Raw genomic sequence first — 18,531 nt, 5'->3', positions numbered from 1 at the left:
GTCAACTCTGCCTACAGATAGCATAGGCTATTCTTAAAGGGAAGTGCCCCCATCCTGTTCCTGTCTAGGTAATTTTTGGACTAAGGGCAAACCTTTATATTTAATCCTTATATATGTCTTCCTTTAGTAATAATTTCAGTCAGTTGACATATCTTTGAAACATGTTTTTCTGAAATGCTTCAAATCAGTTCTTCTGAATTTGGTATCATTTGGTAATTCAGTGAACATGCTTTCTCCCTTGGCTTTGTGTGTATCATTGAGCTTTTTTTTAAGTCAGTAAATTCTGAGGTTAAATGTTTTTGAGAAATATCCCAAACATATTCCAGCAGTCAAATAGGTTTGAGAAATACTGGCTAAACAAAGTTTAATTAAATCATCCAACATCCTATTTATTAATTTTTTTACTACATACCTCTTATGTTTTCTTGACTATGAGACTTTTCTGAGCCTTTATTTACATGATGATGAGAATATACCCACATAAATTCCAAATCCACTCTGGTGTCAGTTTCTGGATAGGTTAGGGTAAGTTAGGTTATGTTTGAATGACAACCCCCAAATTGCAGTGACATAAGATAGCAAAGGCTAACTTCTTGCTCGTGCTGCCTGTATATCTTTGGTCAGCAAAGTCCATAGGAGATGCAGGCTGGTGAACCAGCAAACACTTTGAACATTTCTAGTTTCTTCTTTCTCCTCCTTCTTTGTCTTCTCCTTCTGTTTTTCAGTAGAAACTTACTGAAATATGTTGCTAGGTTTTGTTTCTTTTTGTTTTGTTTTGCTATGGAGAAAGAAAGTTCCGGAGAGTCTTCCTCCAGCACTTAAATGTTCTAGCCCAGAAGTGACACTTGTCATTTCTGCTTACAAACTCATTGGCCAGAACTAGTTACATGGCCCCCATCAACCACAGAAGTATCCAAGATGTTCAGTCCTCCCAATGGGCTTAGAAGTGGGAGAGCCAGAAAGATATGGTCAGCATCATTAATGACTTTCACATGTGAATCTTGTATACAGCACTTCTCAAGATTGTTCATAGAAACTTTTCTTCATGAGGCATTTGGAATACTGTGCTTCATAGGAGCTACTTTGGGAAATACTAGTTTCTAGTCTGGAAAACAACAAGGTCCAGTAGAAGCAAATCCACTAGAGACTGTCTTTCTTCACTTCAGCATGGAGTTTTCCATCAGTCTCTCTTGGCCATGGTCCTTCGGTCAGTTACAGATCCCTTGGTATTAGCCCCCATTCCTTCATCCTGTTCGCAGAATTTTTTTTTTCTTTTTTGTGAAAGAGTTTGCAAAACTTCCTGCTGAAAGCAAAAGCTGCTCAGCCTGTAGCATCCTTTTTCTGAGTTACAAGGCTATGTAATTGAAACAAGATGAATTTGTTTTGATTCTTGAATCCATGAGTTGGAGAATCCATTTAAACGAAGGTACAAAAGAAGAAATCCTACACAGATTTCACCTGACATCCACATAAAAGTGGATTCTAAAGTTTAACTGAAAAATACAAAAATGCAAAAATACCTTATACAGATGTTATATTTACCCATATAAGTAACCAGATAAGACTGCATGCAAAGTGTGAAGTTGAGGCTATCTAGGAGATAAGCAACATGAACAGGGAAGATTGAGGCATGAAAGCCGTATCCACCTTCTGTGTAAAATTGCAAGTGTCTGAGGGGGAGTACCACCTGCATGTGGTAACATAGAAACACAATTTCCATTGCAAACCATGAACCAGTTCCTAAGGAGGGCATGCATTTTAATGAAATACTATGCATATTTTGGTGTCTTGGAACTATATATGCATTTTGCCACTTATTTCTATTTGAGATGGGCCAGTGGAGGCCAGAGGGAGCTTTGGCTCTGCAGAAAGCACCCTGATGATCCTGATTTGGTGATCAGGAGACAGTCAGGCTGAGCTGGGCATCTGATTATGGCCTGCCTAGGAGATGGAGTTGGTTTCTCTTATAAAATCAAGTCAACAGCCTGATGTAGTATTGGCTTATACCCTGATGAGTTCTTAAAATGATGTAAGGCCAATTTCTTGGTATCTGTAAATCCCAAGAATGGGGAATTTTAAAAACAAGAAAAGGAAGAATGAGAAAGGACTTTTTCAGCATATTACCTAATTCAGAGTGAACTTCCAGCTTTCCAAGAGTTGTTTCCTCACCTCCATTTTAGCGGAGGTCACCAGCTTATGCCCTGCCTCCTTGTCTGTCTGCCTGTGGGGCCACACATGAGTGTCGACAGTTCTGCCCTCTGCAGGTGCTTTTGTGACACCAGGCCCTGTGAGAAGTGTCTCCTTCCTGGTTTTTTCTTCTGAAATAGCCTAATCTGAAAGAAAATCGCCTTTGCTGTTTGACATGGCGTGAATGATGGCACCTGGAAACCTTTTAAATCCAGGAAGATAAATATGTTTCATTGGAGCCATCTTTCCAAATGCAGACAACCTCACATATTTCATATGAGATGCCTCAGGATCCTAAAAAAAGATTCATGCTTGAATACACAGTTCTTCTTTAGTTTTGTGCATTTTGGGTTCCTGGATGAGGTTATTTTGGTGTCATTGACCATGGCAGTTGACCACATTCAGCTTTGAGTTTCTAGGTTGCAAGTTTCACAGTCCATTCCTTTTGGGTGGTACCAAAAAAATTTTTTTTAATACACAAGTATTTTCCACATCTTTCCTTAAACATCACTTCATCAGAAACTGCTTCCCACCACCCCTGCCCTGTAGGTTCGCTGCAACATTTTCCTACTTGATATTATGTAATTTGTTGTTTGACTCTGTTTCCTGAGCCTTCTGTGATGGGTCCAGGCAGAGCCTGTCTTGCACACACCTTTGTCTCCAGCACCTGACCACAGCAGGCACTTCATGAACATCCAACCCCTGACGGCCTGATATTTTGTTTCACAGGAACAGACAATCTACAGATGAATGTCACCCGGACTCCAGAGTCATTTCCTCCTGGGAAATTGTTACCAGTTTCACCAACATGGCCTTTCACAGAAGTCAAGTCTTCCTCAGCAGCAGACAGAAGCAAGACCGTGCTAGGACAGTCCTCTGACAACACAAGCTTGCCACAGTCAGCCCGAACCCCTGCGTCCAAGACACACCACAGAACTAGGGCTCACGTGGACTTCTCTTCTTCCCTTTACCAAGGAAGCGGACATAGCTCCTCCCTCGAACCTTCCAAGGATTCTACCGAGTCCCTGGTCCAACCGGGGCCTAAAGGGGGACAAGAAGCAGCCGATGTGTCAGGTTTGCCTCTCACCAGCATGCTCCCCTCGTTGTCCACAGTCCCGTCAGGGACGTCCTTCAGTGCTGTCCCCCCATCCCAGCCAGTATGGGCATTGGCTCCCTCCATTTCAAAGCATCCCCCAAGGTCAGACATTCCCCCACTCCTCCCTCCACTTCCATCCTCTTCATTGGCTCCTGACTCACCTCATTCCATCATCTCTGAACCAGCAGAGCAGCCTCCCAAAGTGCCGTTAGTTCCCCAAACGCCTCCAGCCGACCCCCCTTCAGGTCAGAACATAGCTAATCCCCTAATCCCATTTTCTGATGAAATGGACCACACTGTATCCCAAAATGCTCAGGATCTCATAGGCATCCCTCATCTAGGTGTTTCTGGATCCTCAACAAAGTGGCATTCCGAGCTGTCCCCAACAGAGGGTCCCCATTCAGCAGGCTCATCCACACCTGGGTTTTTGAGCCCCATGGCAGAACTGTCCCATCCGTCTCCCCCTCCCCCAGCACTTGGAAGTCTTCCTCAGCTTCCAGATGGAAGCCCCACATGGTCAGTGTTGGAAGTGGCTTCAGATCCTGCATTCACCCAGCAGACCAAAGCTGGGATGGCTGGAAGAGTGCACAGTGGGGTGCCTTTGCCAACTTTTAAGAATACAGACACAGCGACCCATGAGGCTGAGCCTCCACTTTTCCAGACTGCAGAATCAGGGGCCGTAGAAATGAACAGCAGAAAGCTAGCCCCTGACACTGCAAACGACTCTGCTAACCCGCTGCATTTGTCAGCAGCTCCAGAGAATTCCAGAGGGCCCGCCTTTTCGGCAGAACACACCTCTTCTTCTTTGGTGCCTTCTCCTCTGCATGTCACTGCACTGGGTCGAGAGCAAGCCATCCGTTCTGAGGCGGTTCCCACATCACCATCAACTGGGACAATCGACTTTCCCTCCGTACTTACTTTCCTCCAGACCACAGAGAATCATGCCTCCCCATCTCCCGTGCTAGAAATGCCCACTCTTCCAGCAGAGGGCAGTCATGGGTCCCCTCCTGCACCTAGAGACTTGCTCCTCTCAGGCAGAGTTCCTAATCTTCTTTCCACATCTTGGACATTTCCCCGGTGGAAAAAGGACAGTGTGACAGCCATTTTAAGGAAAAATGAGGAGGCAAATGTGACGATTCCTCTCCAGGCCTTTCCAAGGAAAGAGGTTTTGAGTCTTCACACTGTAAATGGATTTGTCTCTGATTTCAGCACCCATCACGTCTCATCTCCCATTGTTACAGCACCAAGGACAAATCCCCTTCCTTCCGGATCACCTCTACCTTCCATACTCTCCATACAAGCCACCCAGACTGTTTTCCCATCTCTTGGCTTTTCCAACACCAAGCCAGAGGCTTCTGCAGCTGCTGTGGACCATTCTGGGTTGCCAGCTTCAGCTTCCAAACAGGTGAGAGCATCGCCCTCCTCCATGGATGTATATGATTCCTCAACAATAGGAGACATGAAAAAACCAGCAACCACAGATGTTTTCTGGAGTTCTCTTTCAGCAGAAACTGGATCCCTTTCCACAGAATCAATAATATCTGGCTTGCAGCAGCAAACAAATTATGATTTAAATGGACACACAATTAGCACCACAAGTTGGGAAACTCATTTAGCTCCAACGGCTCCAACGGCTCCTCCCAGTGGTTTAACTTCAGCTGCCAATGCCATAAAATCTCAGGATTTCAAAGACACTGCTGGGCATTCAGTGACTGCAGAAGGGTTTAGCATTCAGGATCTAGTCCTCAGTACAAGCACTGAGCAGCCTGTGCAACAGTCAGACATGACCGTGGTTGGAAGCCATGTAGATCTCTGGCCCACAAGCAATAACAACCATTCCATAGACTTCCAAACAGCTGAAGTTGCGTATTACTCACCCACAACTCAACATTCTGTGTCTCAACTACAGTTGCCCGACCAGCCAGCACATCCTCTTTTGCTAACCTCGTCAAGACCAACTTCTACAGGTAGCTTGCAGGAAATGCTTTCAGATGGAACAGATACAGGTTCTGAAATTTCCAGTGACCTCAATTCATCACCTGAGAGAAATGCTTCCACACCATTCCAGAACATCTTGAGCTATCACTCTGCTGCTGAATCTTCTATTTCGACCAGTGTCTTTCCCAGGACCTCCTCCAGAGTGCTGCGGGCCTCTCAGCACCCCAAGAAATGGACAGGTGCAGCCACTAATGCAGGTAGTTTGTTTCCCAGTACCCCCAAAACAGGCATGACTGCTTTTGTGGTCAAAGCATCTTCAAGCTCAACGCAGATACCAGCCGTGCTCTGAAGGAGCTCGTACCCCCTATCAGGAGTGAGTTAGCAGCCCCAAGTAGTCACCTCATTGGTCCCGTGCCCACCTGAGCTTTCGAAACTATTCACAATGTAAGCATTCTTGCTGTCAACCATAGCTGTGCTGTAAGCGGCATTCTTGTTATGGTTAATCAACTTAATGAGCCTAGAGTTGTTTTGGCTAAGTTCTGTCCACTGCAAGCCCAGATTACAGAGACTTCACCCTAGCAAATCCATAAGTTACATCCATTCATCATCAGAACAAGTGACACGTGCATTCCTAGCCAATGACAAACTTTGTTTTTTCTCTCTTTACAGTGGACACAGTGTCATCTAAGGTGGAGCCAACAGCAGCAGCTGCCATCACATTGTTTCTGAGGAAATCAAGTCCACCTGCATTGTCTGCAGCCCTGGTGGCTAAGGGCACCAGCAGCAGCCCTTTGGCCGTGGCCTCAGGACCAGCTAAGAGCAGTTCAGTGACTACTCTGGCTAAAAATGGCACAAACAAGGCTGCATCTGGCCCAAAGAGGACACCAGGGGCAGTCCATACAGCCTTCCCGTTCACGCCAACCTATATGTATGCAAGAACAGGACATACCACAAGCACACATACAGCCATGCAAGGAAACATGGGCACTGCCTCTGGCCTGTTGTCTACAACTTACCTCCCCAGGAAACCACAAGCCATGCACACTGGCCTCCCAAACCCCACCAACCCGGAGATGCCCAGAGCATCCACGCCACGCCCACTGACAGTCACGGCGGCACTGACATCCATTACAGCCTCAGTGAAGGCCACCCGGTTGCCACCGTTGCGAGCAGAAAACACGGATGCTGCCCTTCCTGCCGCATCGGCTGCAGTGGTCACTTCTGGCAAAATGGCATCCAACCTGGAGTGTCAGATGTCCAGCAAGCTCCTGGTGAAGACAGGTATGAGACCACTGTTCTGATCTGAAAGCAGCAAGCCTGGCCTCAGAGATGTAACAATAATGTTTGTTTTAGATCTGTGGTCCTCAACCAGGGGAGATTTTTCACCCTCCCCCAGGGACATTTGGCTATGTCTCGAGACATTTTTGGTTGTTATACTTGGTGGCTGGAGGTACTACTAAAATCTGGTGGGATAGAGACTAGGGATACTGCTCAACATCTTACAATGCACAGAACAGCCCCAACCACAAAAATTAATCCAGCCTAAAACATCCATAGGGCCAAGGCTGCAAAACCATGAGATTTAGCAAGTGTTAGAGGAGAGAGAGCCTGATGCAGCATGGGTCTGGTCCTAGGATCAGTCCTGATATCAGAAGCCCCCAGAAACCACAGTTCTGCCAGTGGGTCTAAGAATGCAAAGGTACTGTTTTGCATCAATGATGTCTTACATGAATGAATGATGTGGCTCGTAAAATATAACATCTTGGGAAGTGCTACAGAGTTCAGAAAGGCTTTTGTCTTGCATTTTTTCAATTAGCTGATAGCAAAAGTACAACTTCTGCACACTGTGTGGGAGCCCAGGATTTCTTTTGATGTTAGAAAGAAGATTTTCTTGAAAAAGTGGGATGGGCAGCACCAGAATTGTGAGCAAGGATGGGATGCTATCTTTCAAGCCCCCACTCCCCAGCTTTAGCAAAGCAGGCCTAGAATGCATGGAGAGCTTTTCATAGTGTGGCAATATTTGCTAGAAAAAACATTAGACAAATTATTTGGAAGAGCACGCCAGTGTTGAATGCTCACATCCTGCCTTCCTCCTCACCCCACAAAGAATTAAATGAAATTATATCTTGAGACATATCCTATTCTAAAATGGGAAATTGTGAAATTAGGCATAGCAAAAAGTACAGTATCTCTTTCTGTTTCTCAAGAAATTATACCATCTGGGTTTCCACTCTCTGTCCCCGCTCCATTCCACTCTCCTCTGGGTGGCAGGCAGCCCTGGCCGCTCAGAGGCAGGAGTTGGAAACATTGTCTTCTCTGTCTTCTTCCCAGCCCCCCACCAACCCAGCTACATCTAATCAATCACCAGTTCCTTTCACTTCTGCCTCCTGGATACCCCTTCTCTCCATCCTCATTCACACTGCCACTTCCCTAGTTCACACTGTCATCATCACTCACCTAAATTTCTGCCACAACAGCCACATTTATCTCTCTGCCTTCAGAGTCCCCCCTCTTCAATCTGTTCTCCAGTCTGCAGTCGAGAACCTTCTAAAATGCATTCCTTTGCTTAAAACTCATTTCTCATTGCCCTTAGGACCAAGCTGAAACATATATTTACAGTCATCCCCTCTTATCTGCAGGGGATCTATTCCAAGACCCCCAGTGGATGCCTGAAACTGCAGGTAGTACCAATCCCTATATCAACTGTGAATTTTTCTATTCATACATACCTATGATAAAGCTTAATTTATAAGTTAGGTGCAGTAAAGGTCAACAACAACTAGTAATAAAACAGAACAAGGGTAACAATAGACTGTAACAAGAGTGATGTGAATGTGGTCTTTTTCTCCCTTTCTTTGACTCTCTCTCTCAAAATACCATACTCACCTGTTTTCAGACTGTGGTTGACTCCAGTACATAAAACCATGGAAAGCAACACTGGGGCTAAGAGGGAACTACTGTACACTGAAATATTTTGCTTCTTTCCCCTGTGCCTTTGTGCTTGGTACTCCCTCTGCTGAGAGGGGGTGAGGGGAATCTCTTCCCCCTTGTCGAATTTCACTCTGGTGATCCTTCAGAACTTAGCTGAAGCATCAGTTCCAATGGAAATTTTCCCTGATCCCCATCCCTTTACCAAACTCAGGGCTGGGTGCTCCTAGGAGCTCTGGCAGCATCCTAGGCTTCCCTTCAAACAACACCTGTCACATTCGATCCCAAATGCCTATTCTCTGTCCTGTGTCTCCATCCCACTTGTGAGACGGGGATGGCACCTTCCTAATCCAAGGTTGTTTGAGGCTGCAGCACTGAGCTCAGGGCCTGCACCTAAGGAGGCTGTCCGTGAATGTTGTTGCAGGAATTTCATCGCATACACTGTCGAGCCGGCTTTCAAAGTCAGAGGCAGCATCTGTCAGAAATGAAATGCCACCAGCATACCAGCTCTCTCTCTACTTGGGTCACACAAATGGCTAGGGCCTTCTTTCCTTAGGACTTTAGCAGGACCCAAAGAGCTACCAGCCCAGCCCACCCCGTCACTGATGGCCCTGTGCTTACCATCTCTGCCCAGAACTTGCAGAAGGTGGCGGCTGGGAGGAGCGGAGGGCAAGTGAATGATGAGGCTTGCCGCCTTGCCTGATTGCCATGCTTCCATTTTGCTCCACAGTTCTCTTTCTCACCCAAAGGAGAACGCAGATCAGTGAATCCTTGAAGTTCAGTATCGCCAAAGGGCTCACACAGGCATTGCGGAAGGCTTTCCACCAGAACGATGTCTCAGCTCACGTAAGTGCTTTGCTTTGTAACCAAGCTAATCCATCACAGTCTGGCTCTTGGGTCTAGGATATGTTGAGATTGTTTTCCTCCTTTCTAGACATCATAACAACACTGGCCAGAAGTAGAATCTGTCTTCACTTTGACAACTAGCTAATGTGTAGTGGCTCAAGAAAAAGGTCTAATTTTGAGATGGAAAATGGAGACTAATTGCTTTATGTCTAGATTTCTTTTTAAAGATTGGATATATTGGCCAGGCGTGTGGCTCACATCTATAATCCTAACACTTTGGAAGGCCGAGGTGGGTGATCACTTGAGGTCAGGAGTTCGAGACCAGCCTGGCAACATGGTGAAACCCCGTCTCTACTAAAAATACAAAAATTAGCTGGGCGTGGTGGTGGGTGCCTCCTAGCTACTTGGAGGCTGAGGCAGGAGAATCGCTTGAATCCGGGAGGTGGAGGTTGCAGTGAGCTGAGATCGTGCCACTGCACTCCAGCCTGGCCGACAGAGTGAGTCTCTGCCTCAAAAGCAAACAAACAAACAAGCCTGGATATATTGTTTTAAACCATCCCATTATCCCATCGTTTGGGGAAAGTATTTACATTGTTCGTGTAATTCTCTAGAAAACTCTCCATTGCTTTTCCCCTTATTTTTGTCACTATCATAAAGAGTGATTTATTTCTGGACATTCAAAAATTACCCTGACCTGTAAATCGAGTCTGTCTTTGCTTAAATTGCCCACTGCAGACAGGGAAGTAAACATTTTTTCTTTTAATGCCAAGTACTGTTTAATGAGTGCTGGCTGATTTTGACGGCTTATCTAAGAGATGGAAGCTTCACTTTACATCTTTGGGTTTGATTCCAAGTTTTCAAACAGTAAATGCAGTTGGCAGTCAGTAGACTCCCGTTTGCACCACTAAAAACTATTGCTCTGGCTTCTTTTTTTGATGTTCTGTCCTACAGCTGCAGTCAGCTTACCGACCCCCTTCCCTCCCATCAACACCGAGGACTAGAAAGGAGATTTGGCACATACTTTATTGGTCATTGTCGATCTCTTTTATATATTTCTAAAAAAGAAAAAAAAAAAGAAAGAAATGCATTCTATGAGAGGCTCTTATGATTTCTGCACCAGAAACTTTATGGGAAGTTGAAAAGGTGAATATTTCCATTTAGTTGCCTGATACAATTTTCACTAATCTTCAGTCATTCTCAAACTACTTTTATGGTTTTGGTCTATTGCTACATATCATCACAGACCAGTGTGACCATGAGTATTCGTTGTTTTTTTTCTCTTTTTTTTTATGGGCTTTCTTTTAAAAACTTAAGTAGAAAAGGCATTTGATATTACACCATAAATGGAAATCAAGATCATTTGCCACAAATAAAAGGTAATGGTAAGAATGAGAATAGTGGAAACCAAACAGCTTGTTAAATTCAAGCTAGAGGTTGTTGCTTGCAGAAAGCTCTAAGGCTGAGTCTGGTATCCCTTTGTTTGTTTGTTTATTTAAAAAAGGAATTAGCAAGGGTTGGAGAAATGTTAAAAGCAAATATTCACTAAACTGAGACTTATTCCTTGGGATCATTGGAAGGGTTGAAAGGGAACAACTTTCTCACTGAGTGGTTTAGTTGATTTAGTGTCGTCTTGTGCTGTGTCCACGTTCCATGCTGAAATACCTCTTGTTCCACCTAAAATCATCTTGAGCACCATCTTCAGGAAAAACTGAGGGGGAGCACACAATGTGGAGGAAGGAAAGGCACACCCATCCTGTTGCAAAATCAGTTGTCTTGCTTCCTTTGGAAAATACACATGGAGATGCAAGAAGATGGGGAGACAGCAGGTGTCAAAAACTTACTGGCCGGGCACAGTGGTTCATGCCTATAGTCCCAACAGTTTAGGAGGCCGAGGTGGGAGGGTCACTTGAGGCCAGCAGTTTGAGATCAGTGTGGGCAATGTAGTGAGACCTCCATCTCTACAAAACATATATAAATTAGCCAGGTATGGTGGCACACACCTATAGTCCAGCTACTCGAGAGGCTGAGGTGGGAGAATTGCTTGAGCCCAGGAGGTCAAGGCTGCAGTGAGCTGTGATCACACCACTGTACTCCAGTCTGGGTGACAGAACAAGACCCTGTCCAAAAAAAAAAAAAAAAAACCAAACACTCACAAAACGAAACCCTGAGTTCCAGTTTTACAAGATGAAAAGAGTTCTGGAAATGGATGGTAGTGATAGCTGTACACCCATTATGATTGTGTTTAATAGCACTGAACAGCACACTAAAAAGTGGTTAAGATGGTAGATTGTATATTGTGTGTATTTTACCACAATAAAAACTTAGAAAAAAAGGAGCTACATACATATATGTATGTGTTTATATATGTTACTCTTTTCTCTGTTTTTCAAATACACAAATTCTATAATAAACATTACATTTAACATATAAAAACCAAAAGAAATTTTTAAAAAACCTGAACCGTAAATATGTAACATCAAGAAAGGAAAAATAAGAATAAAATCTAAAGCCTCAAAATCCTACAGTTGAGACAGAAAGAGCTCAGACCATCAGTGTCCCCTAGGATTCAGCTGTCAGAGAAATTCTCTGTGGTGCATCCCCGCCTTGGTCTTGAACCAATTTACACGCCAAGGACAGAGTCTGAACGAGTCTTCTCTCTGCTTCTAGAAAGAGGAATTCACTTTACTTACTTCTTGACCTGTGCCCCAAAGGTGCCCCCACTTAATCTATCATTTCTACCTTTTAATTCTCATAAATGATGAGAAATAAAAAAAGTGATTTTCCCCAGCATTTCATTCACTGAAAATCTCTTTGAACTACTTTCTCCTCTCTACCTTTTTGGTAATAATAATGGATGGTCACAGGATTATACTGAGGCACTTAAAGAATAAAGAAGATACAGATTCAATTCTATTCCATGAAGATTTGATGTAAATTATATTTTGTTGTTGTTGTGATATTTTGAGACTTGCCAGTCCAAATTATGCTTTATAGGATTGTTAAGAATATTTGTTGAATGAGAACGTTCTATTCTCCAGTCTTGTTTCTAACAGCCGTGGTTCTAAGAAATACCCAGAAGAACTTAAAGTACTGTGGAAATAAACAATGGGTTTTGTGGGTCCATTTGTTTTGTAGGTGGACATTCTGGAATATTCTCATAATGTCACAGTTGGTTATTATGCTACCAAAGGGAGGTTGGTGTATTTGCCTGCTGTGGTGATGGAAATGCTGGGTGTGTATGGAGTCAGCAACGTCACTGCAGACCTGAAGCAACACACCCCAAACTTACAGTCTGTGGCAGTACTTGCCTCCCCATGGAATCCCCAGCCTGCAGGCTACTTCCAGCTAAAAACAGGCAAGTGACTCGGAAGGAAAGGATTTTATCCATTCTTGGGTTCAGGGCAGTACCAAGTGGACACCTGTTTAAAAACTCCATCGCTAGCTGCTGTGTCGTTTTTTAAAGTCCCTGTGAATCTTCTTCAAGGGGCCCTGCTCATCAAATGTCCAAGTTCCTTGCACATGAGCCTAAACTCTTTCAACCCTAGATTTGCTAGAAATGTTCTATCATAGGAACCTTCCTTCCCAATTTACGTACTTAGTACTTTTGAGCACCAGGTACTATATTTTATATTTCTTTCTATATTATCAGTGGATACTAATAATAGTGGAACGTGCAAAAAAAAAAAAATCTATAGTTTGGAGTAATGGGTTCCAGATGCCACTGAATGAGAATCTCTGAGTTTAGGTCTTAGAATATATTTTTTTCAAACTCTCTGGTGATTTCTGGTCTGCAAAGTTTGTAACCTACAGGAGTGGAGAAACTCTTAAAATCAAAATACTCAATCAACTTAGCAATGGAGGTCAATTGATTTTCTTCCCTCCGAAGAAACAGAAGGCACGATCTCTCTTAGATTATGATTTGTCAGTCTTTGAGCAGATGTCTGCATATTCCAATCAGATAAAATCATAAAATCTTTTGCAATGGAGGGAATCTCTGGTTTGATCGTGCTTTTAATTCTTCTGTGTTATAAATCATCTTAAGAGCCACTTTCAAAACTACAATCAAACCTTGTCTGGCCTTCTTATTTATTTGCCTAATTCCTCTCATCTGAAATCATGCTGTTTTGTATAATGACCACCGTTAAATCCAAGGAACTGAGGCATGGAGCTTTGGTGAACACTGATTGACTACTCTCATTCTAGTGCTGCAGTTTGTGAGCCAAGCGGACAACATACAGTCCTGCAAGTTTGCTCAGACAATGGAACAGAGGCTGCAGAAAGCATTCCAGGATGCCGAGAGGAAAGTCCTGAATACCAAAAGCAACTTGACAATTCAGGTAGGGAGGAGGGTGCTTCAGGCTGTGTAGTTGACGGACAACCACAATGCAGATTCTGGCAAGAAATGACTTGGGTCTTCCCTTTCAGAGCTGCCATGTATAAATGTTACTTTGCACTTCAGACATTGGTGAGGATGTCTGGGATCTGGCCATGACAGGAGGGATGCTGTGTCACTGTGCGCCTATTGTGGTTTGGGTTTTATATTTCTTTCCCCATGGGATGCTTTCTCAGGCCTTTCTAATACATTTATTATTTTGAAAAGTTGAATTAGTCTGTACTGTATATGTCAAATGTCTAATATAAAATGAATAAATGAATCAATTCTAAGTAGCTAAGTCACCAAGATTTGCCCATTCTGTAATTTTAAGCATTGGCTTATATTCCAGTCACCTTTGTTTAGACACATGCCAACACACATACACACAGACATACACACACACACACATGCCCACTCACACACATACACATGCATTTTATATTGAAGTCTTTACTATGTGCCAGGAACTGTGCTAAGTGTTTTACAAATATTTTGCTACATAATACTTAAGACATCTTTCGGAGATATTCTTACTCCCATTTCACAGAGAACTGAGAGCCTAAGAAAATTCCAGAAAGTCACACAGTTAGTAAAGAATGGAAGAAGGACTTCAGTCAAAAGCCAGTGTTCTTATCCACTACGCTATACTCACATCGATGCAATGTAGAAGTGGGGTCCTTAATGAAGCCTGTGTCAAACAACGGAATTCTTTCCCAGGAAAAATCCCTGGGAAATGAATCATGGCGTGAGTGAGGAGGAAGTAAGAGATGAGGTTAGAAGCTACAGGAGTCTAAGAGTTAAAGGGTGATGGGAAAGTGTCCCCTGTAGGGGCTGCTTTTATTGGGGGACAGGATTTTAGATGCTCTTGGACATTTAAACAGCCCTTTAAAAATTTTTTTAGTTATTTGTAGAGATGGGGTCTCCATATATTGCCTAAGTCGATCTCAAACTCCTAGGCTCAAGTGATTCTCCCTTGGCGGCCTCCCAAAGTGCTGGGATTACAGGCATGAACCATCACACCTGGGTCACTGCATCTCAGCTTTTTGGATTAACAATGTACACATCACCAAAAGCCTTTTTCAGACCTTTTTTTTTTTTTTTTTTTTTTTTTTTCAATTACATAGATACCCCACTAAGGACAGATGCTTCTTAATGATATTCATCTAGCCCCCAATTAACTCTTCTTTTCAATGTCTCTGTTTTGACTACTGAACTAAAGCCTTTGCAATTAGACCCAGTGGTTTTAAAATGGACATTTAGCATAAGTGAATTATCGGCAAAGCCAATATGATGTAGAAAGCCTACAGTTTAACTTGAGTGAGTGAGCAGCTTTCCTGTTCTAGATTCATCCAAAGTGTAGATGGAAGCATCTCATTATGATTTGGTTCATGTTAGATGAAGATCTAAAAATGTGTCACAGACTGAAGATTTATGTAAGGAGTGTGACTCAGCTCTCTTGTGGCAACTCTTTTTCTTTCTGATTGGATTTGTGATCCTCACAGGTGCATGAGCCTAGTTAGATCTTGGCAGCACAGCATACTTTAATTGTATTCAGGAAGCACAGACTTATTGAGTGCCTGCTATTTATCAGGCACTGGGAAGGACACCAAGATAAGCTGCCCTTGGCCTTAAGAAGCGTCCTTGTGGTGTTGTATGGTAGTTATGGGCCATTAGAGGAAACTTTATAGATCAAGTAACAAACCTTCCTTGGAAAAAACGATAGGAGGTGGTTTGAAGATTACATCTAAATAGATTTTAAATGCTCTTGAACATTTAAACAGCTCTTGAAATGAATGGATAATTGGATGAACTGTTTTTGTTAACCCTGTTTCCATTTTTGCCTTGGCTGACAGGAAGCCCAGAGCCAAATTTGTTGCCTGGATTTAGTAACCCTCAGGGCCCCTGTATTACGCATGGTAACTGCATGCTAATGTTCCCTTGGGGCTGTCTTTCACCAGGGCCTGGTTTTATAATTAATAACTTTTCCTTTTATATTGTATAATATATAATTTGTAAGGCACCTTGAATCCTTTGTGGAATAAGACCATGTAAATATTTAATTAATTTGCTCAGAGAGTCATTGAAAAACCGACTTAAAAACTTGTATAAGTTTGGTATTAGGGACTAGATTACAGTGGACTCAATTAGGATGTTTTTGGTTGCCAGGGACAGAATCTAAGCTGATGAAGCTTAAGCAAAAAGGAAGTGATTGGCTCATGTAACTGAAAGGTTCATATTTATTTATTCAGACATAATTGTATCCAGGTGATTAGATGATGTCTTCATCAAGCTCTCTCTTCGTTTCTTGGTTGGCTTTGCTCTACACTGGCATTGTCTGTGGCTCCCATGGGGTGGCCCCTCACAAGCCCAGATTTGTCTCATCCTTGTTGCTCACAGTCTTGTAGGACCAAAGTGCCTTTCCTGCTGTCATTCCAGTAAAATTCCTGGGATTAGCTCTCATTGAACCTACTATGCCCTTTGTGGATCACTAACTGGCCAAGGAAATTAAATGTCCCAATGAAGTAGGCCTGACTGCTCCTGAAACCTGGGTGGGGCAGCCCCATCCAGAACACATGAGCAAAGAGGAGAAGTGGTTCCCCGAGGAAAATTGTGATGCTATGAAGAAGGGAGGATAGATGCTGGGTAGGCAAACAACAGCTTTCTGTTCCATCAGCCTATAGTTCTTCTTAGCCAAATGAATCATGGCATGAGTGAGGGGTAAGTAAGAGATGAGGTTAGAGGCTGCAGGAGTCTAAGAGTTCAAGGGTGACAGGAAAGTGTTCCCTGTAGGAACCGCTTCTATTGGGGGACAGGGCATGAATTTCAGGGACCAGTGCCCTGACCTTGAACCTGTAGGCCTCTTATTTTTGGAGCTATTCTCAAGTATGCGTCAAGAATGACCTCACTTTTCTTACCTGTAAAAAATGAGTATATTAAAGAAAACAAACAAATGGAAAGACTTCCTGTGCTTATGGATTGGGAGATTTTATTTTATTTATTTATTTTTTTGAGACGGAGTCTCGCTCTGTTGCCCAGGCTGGAGTGCAGTGGTGCGATCTCGGCTCACTGCATGCTCCGCCTCCCAGGTTCATGCCATTCTCCTGCCTCAGCCTACCGAGTAGCTGGGACTATAGGCGCCCGCCACCACGCCTGGCTAATTTTTTTTGTATTTTTTTAATAGAGATGGGGTTTCACCGTGCTAGCCAGGATGGTCTCAATCTCCTGACCTCATGATCCACCCGCCTCGGCCTCTCAAAGTGCTGGGATTACAGGTGTGAGCCACCACACCTGGCTGGATTGGGAGATTTTATATTGTTTGTCACTACTCAAAGGGATCTGAAGATTTAATGTAATTCCTATCAAAATAGAAAAATTAACCCCAAAATTCCCATGGAATCTCAAGGGGCTGTGAGTAGCCAAAGCAATCTTGAAAAGGAAGAACTAGGTTGGAGGTCCCACACTTCCTGATTTCAAAACTTACTACGAAGCTATGGTAATCAAAACAATGTGGTGCTGGCATAAAGGCAGACATTTAGACAAATGGAATAGAAGAGAGAGCCCAGAAATAACCCCTCTTGTATATGGTCAGATATTTTTTGACAAAGGTGCCAAGGCTATTTGATGGGGAAAGGACAGTCTTTTTAACACATTAGGAAAACTGAATATTCACATGTGATCCCAAAAGAATGAAGTTGGATCCTTACTTAACACCATCTACCAAAATTAACTCCAAATGGATCAAAGATCTAAATGTAAGATCTAAAACTATAGGACTTTTGTAGGAAAGCAGAGGGGAAAAACTTCGTGACACACAGTATTTGGCAATGACTTGTTGGACATGACACAGGCAAACAAAAGAAAAAGGCAAATTAGACTTCATCAAAATTAAAAACTTCTGTGCATCAAAAAACACTACCAGCAGAGTGAAAAAGCAACTCATAGAATAAATGAAAAATATTTGCAAATCATATATCTGGTAAGCAGTTAATACTCAGAATATGTAGAGAATCCCTACAACTCAATAATAAAAACAAACAAACAAAAAAAAAAAACAAGGAGTGAGCAAAGGACTTGAATAGACATTTCTCCAAAAAAGATATACAGATGACTTAAGCACATGACAAGATGCTCTACATCACTAATCATTAAAGAAATGCAAATCGAAACCATGAGATACCTATTCGCATCTATTAGAATGGCTATTCTCAAAAAATAGAAAATCCTAAGTGTTGGCGATGATGTGGAGAAATTGGAACCCTAATGCATTGCTAGTGGGAATGTCGAATAGTGCATTCCCTGTGGAAGGCAGCGTGGTGGTTTCTTAAATAACTAAACTTAGAATTACCATATGGTTCAGCACTTCCATTTCTCAGTATATACGAAAAAGAATTAAAAGTAGGGACTCAAACAGGTATTTATACACTCATGTTCATAGTAGCGTTATTCACAACAGCCAAAATGTGGAAGCAACTCATGTATCCATTAATGAATGAGTGGATAATCAAATGGCATATATACATACAATGGAATATTATTCAGCCTTTAAAAATGAAGGAAATAATGGATGATTGGAATGCAGAAAAATTTTAAAAAGGAAGGAAATTCTGATGCATGCTACAACATGGATGAACCTTGAGGACATTTTGCTAAGTGAAATAAGCCAACCACAAAAGGACAAATACTGTATGATTTCTCTTATAAAAGGTATCTAGAATTGTCAAATTAATAAGTGATTCCACTTATAAGAGGTATCGAGAAAGTAGAGTGGTGGCTGCCAGGGGCTGTGAGGAGGGAGAAATTAGGAGTTGTTTAGTGGGTATAGAGTTTCTGTTTGGGATGATAAAGAGGTTCTAAAGATGGATGGTGGTGATGTACAACAGTGTGAATACACTTAATGCCACTGAACTATACGCTTAAAATGGTTAAATTTTATATGTGCATTTTACCGCAATAAAAAATAATTAAAACTTAACCAGTCAAGTGTAGTATATGCGGAGGCACCCACATTGCAAACTTTGTAGGTTTCCTCGGGCTCCAGTAGGATTTGGGTTTTCCTTTCATTTTGTTTTAGAGGCAGGGTCTGACTTTGTCTCCCAGACTGGGGTGCAGTGGCACAATCATGGCTCACTGCAGCCTCGAACTCCTGGGCTCAGGTGATCCT

General features: G+C 42.8%; 1 protein-coding gene across 2 annotated transcripts in view; it reads left to right on the top strand.

Moving 5' to 3' along the window:
- KIAA1549L (KIAA1549 like) overlaps positions 1-18,531 on the top strand; it is a 287,806-nt gene that overhangs the window by 160,652 nt on the left and 108,623 nt on the right. The window contains exons 2-6 of one of the 2 annotated variants that reach the window (XM_015114556.3): positions 2,917-5,460; positions 5,891-6,502; positions 8,880-8,995; positions 12,131-12,350; positions 13,199-13,332. In XM_015114556.3, coding sequence (XP_014970042.3) covers positions 2,917-5,460; positions 5,891-6,502; positions 8,880-8,995; positions 12,131-12,350; positions 13,199-13,332 — 3,626 coding nt within the window. Of the gene's footprint in view, positions 1-2,916; positions 5,479-5,890; positions 6,503-8,879; positions 8,996-12,130; positions 12,351-13,198; positions 13,333-18,531 lie in introns of both variants that reach the window. The other variant, XM_077963111.1, reaches the window with a different exon arrangement.

This window comes from Macaca mulatta, chromosome 14 (genome assembly GCF_049350105.2).
Source record: "Macaca mulatta isolate MMU2019108-1 chromosome 14, T2T-MMU8v2.0, whole genome shotgun sequence".
Classification (NCBI taxonomy): domain Eukaryota; kingdom Metazoa; phylum Chordata; class Mammalia; order Primates; family Cercopithecidae; genus Macaca; species Macaca mulatta.
The sequence above is the reverse complement of the archived record's forward strand: the minus strand, read 5'-3'. Positions and strand labels throughout refer to the sequence as shown.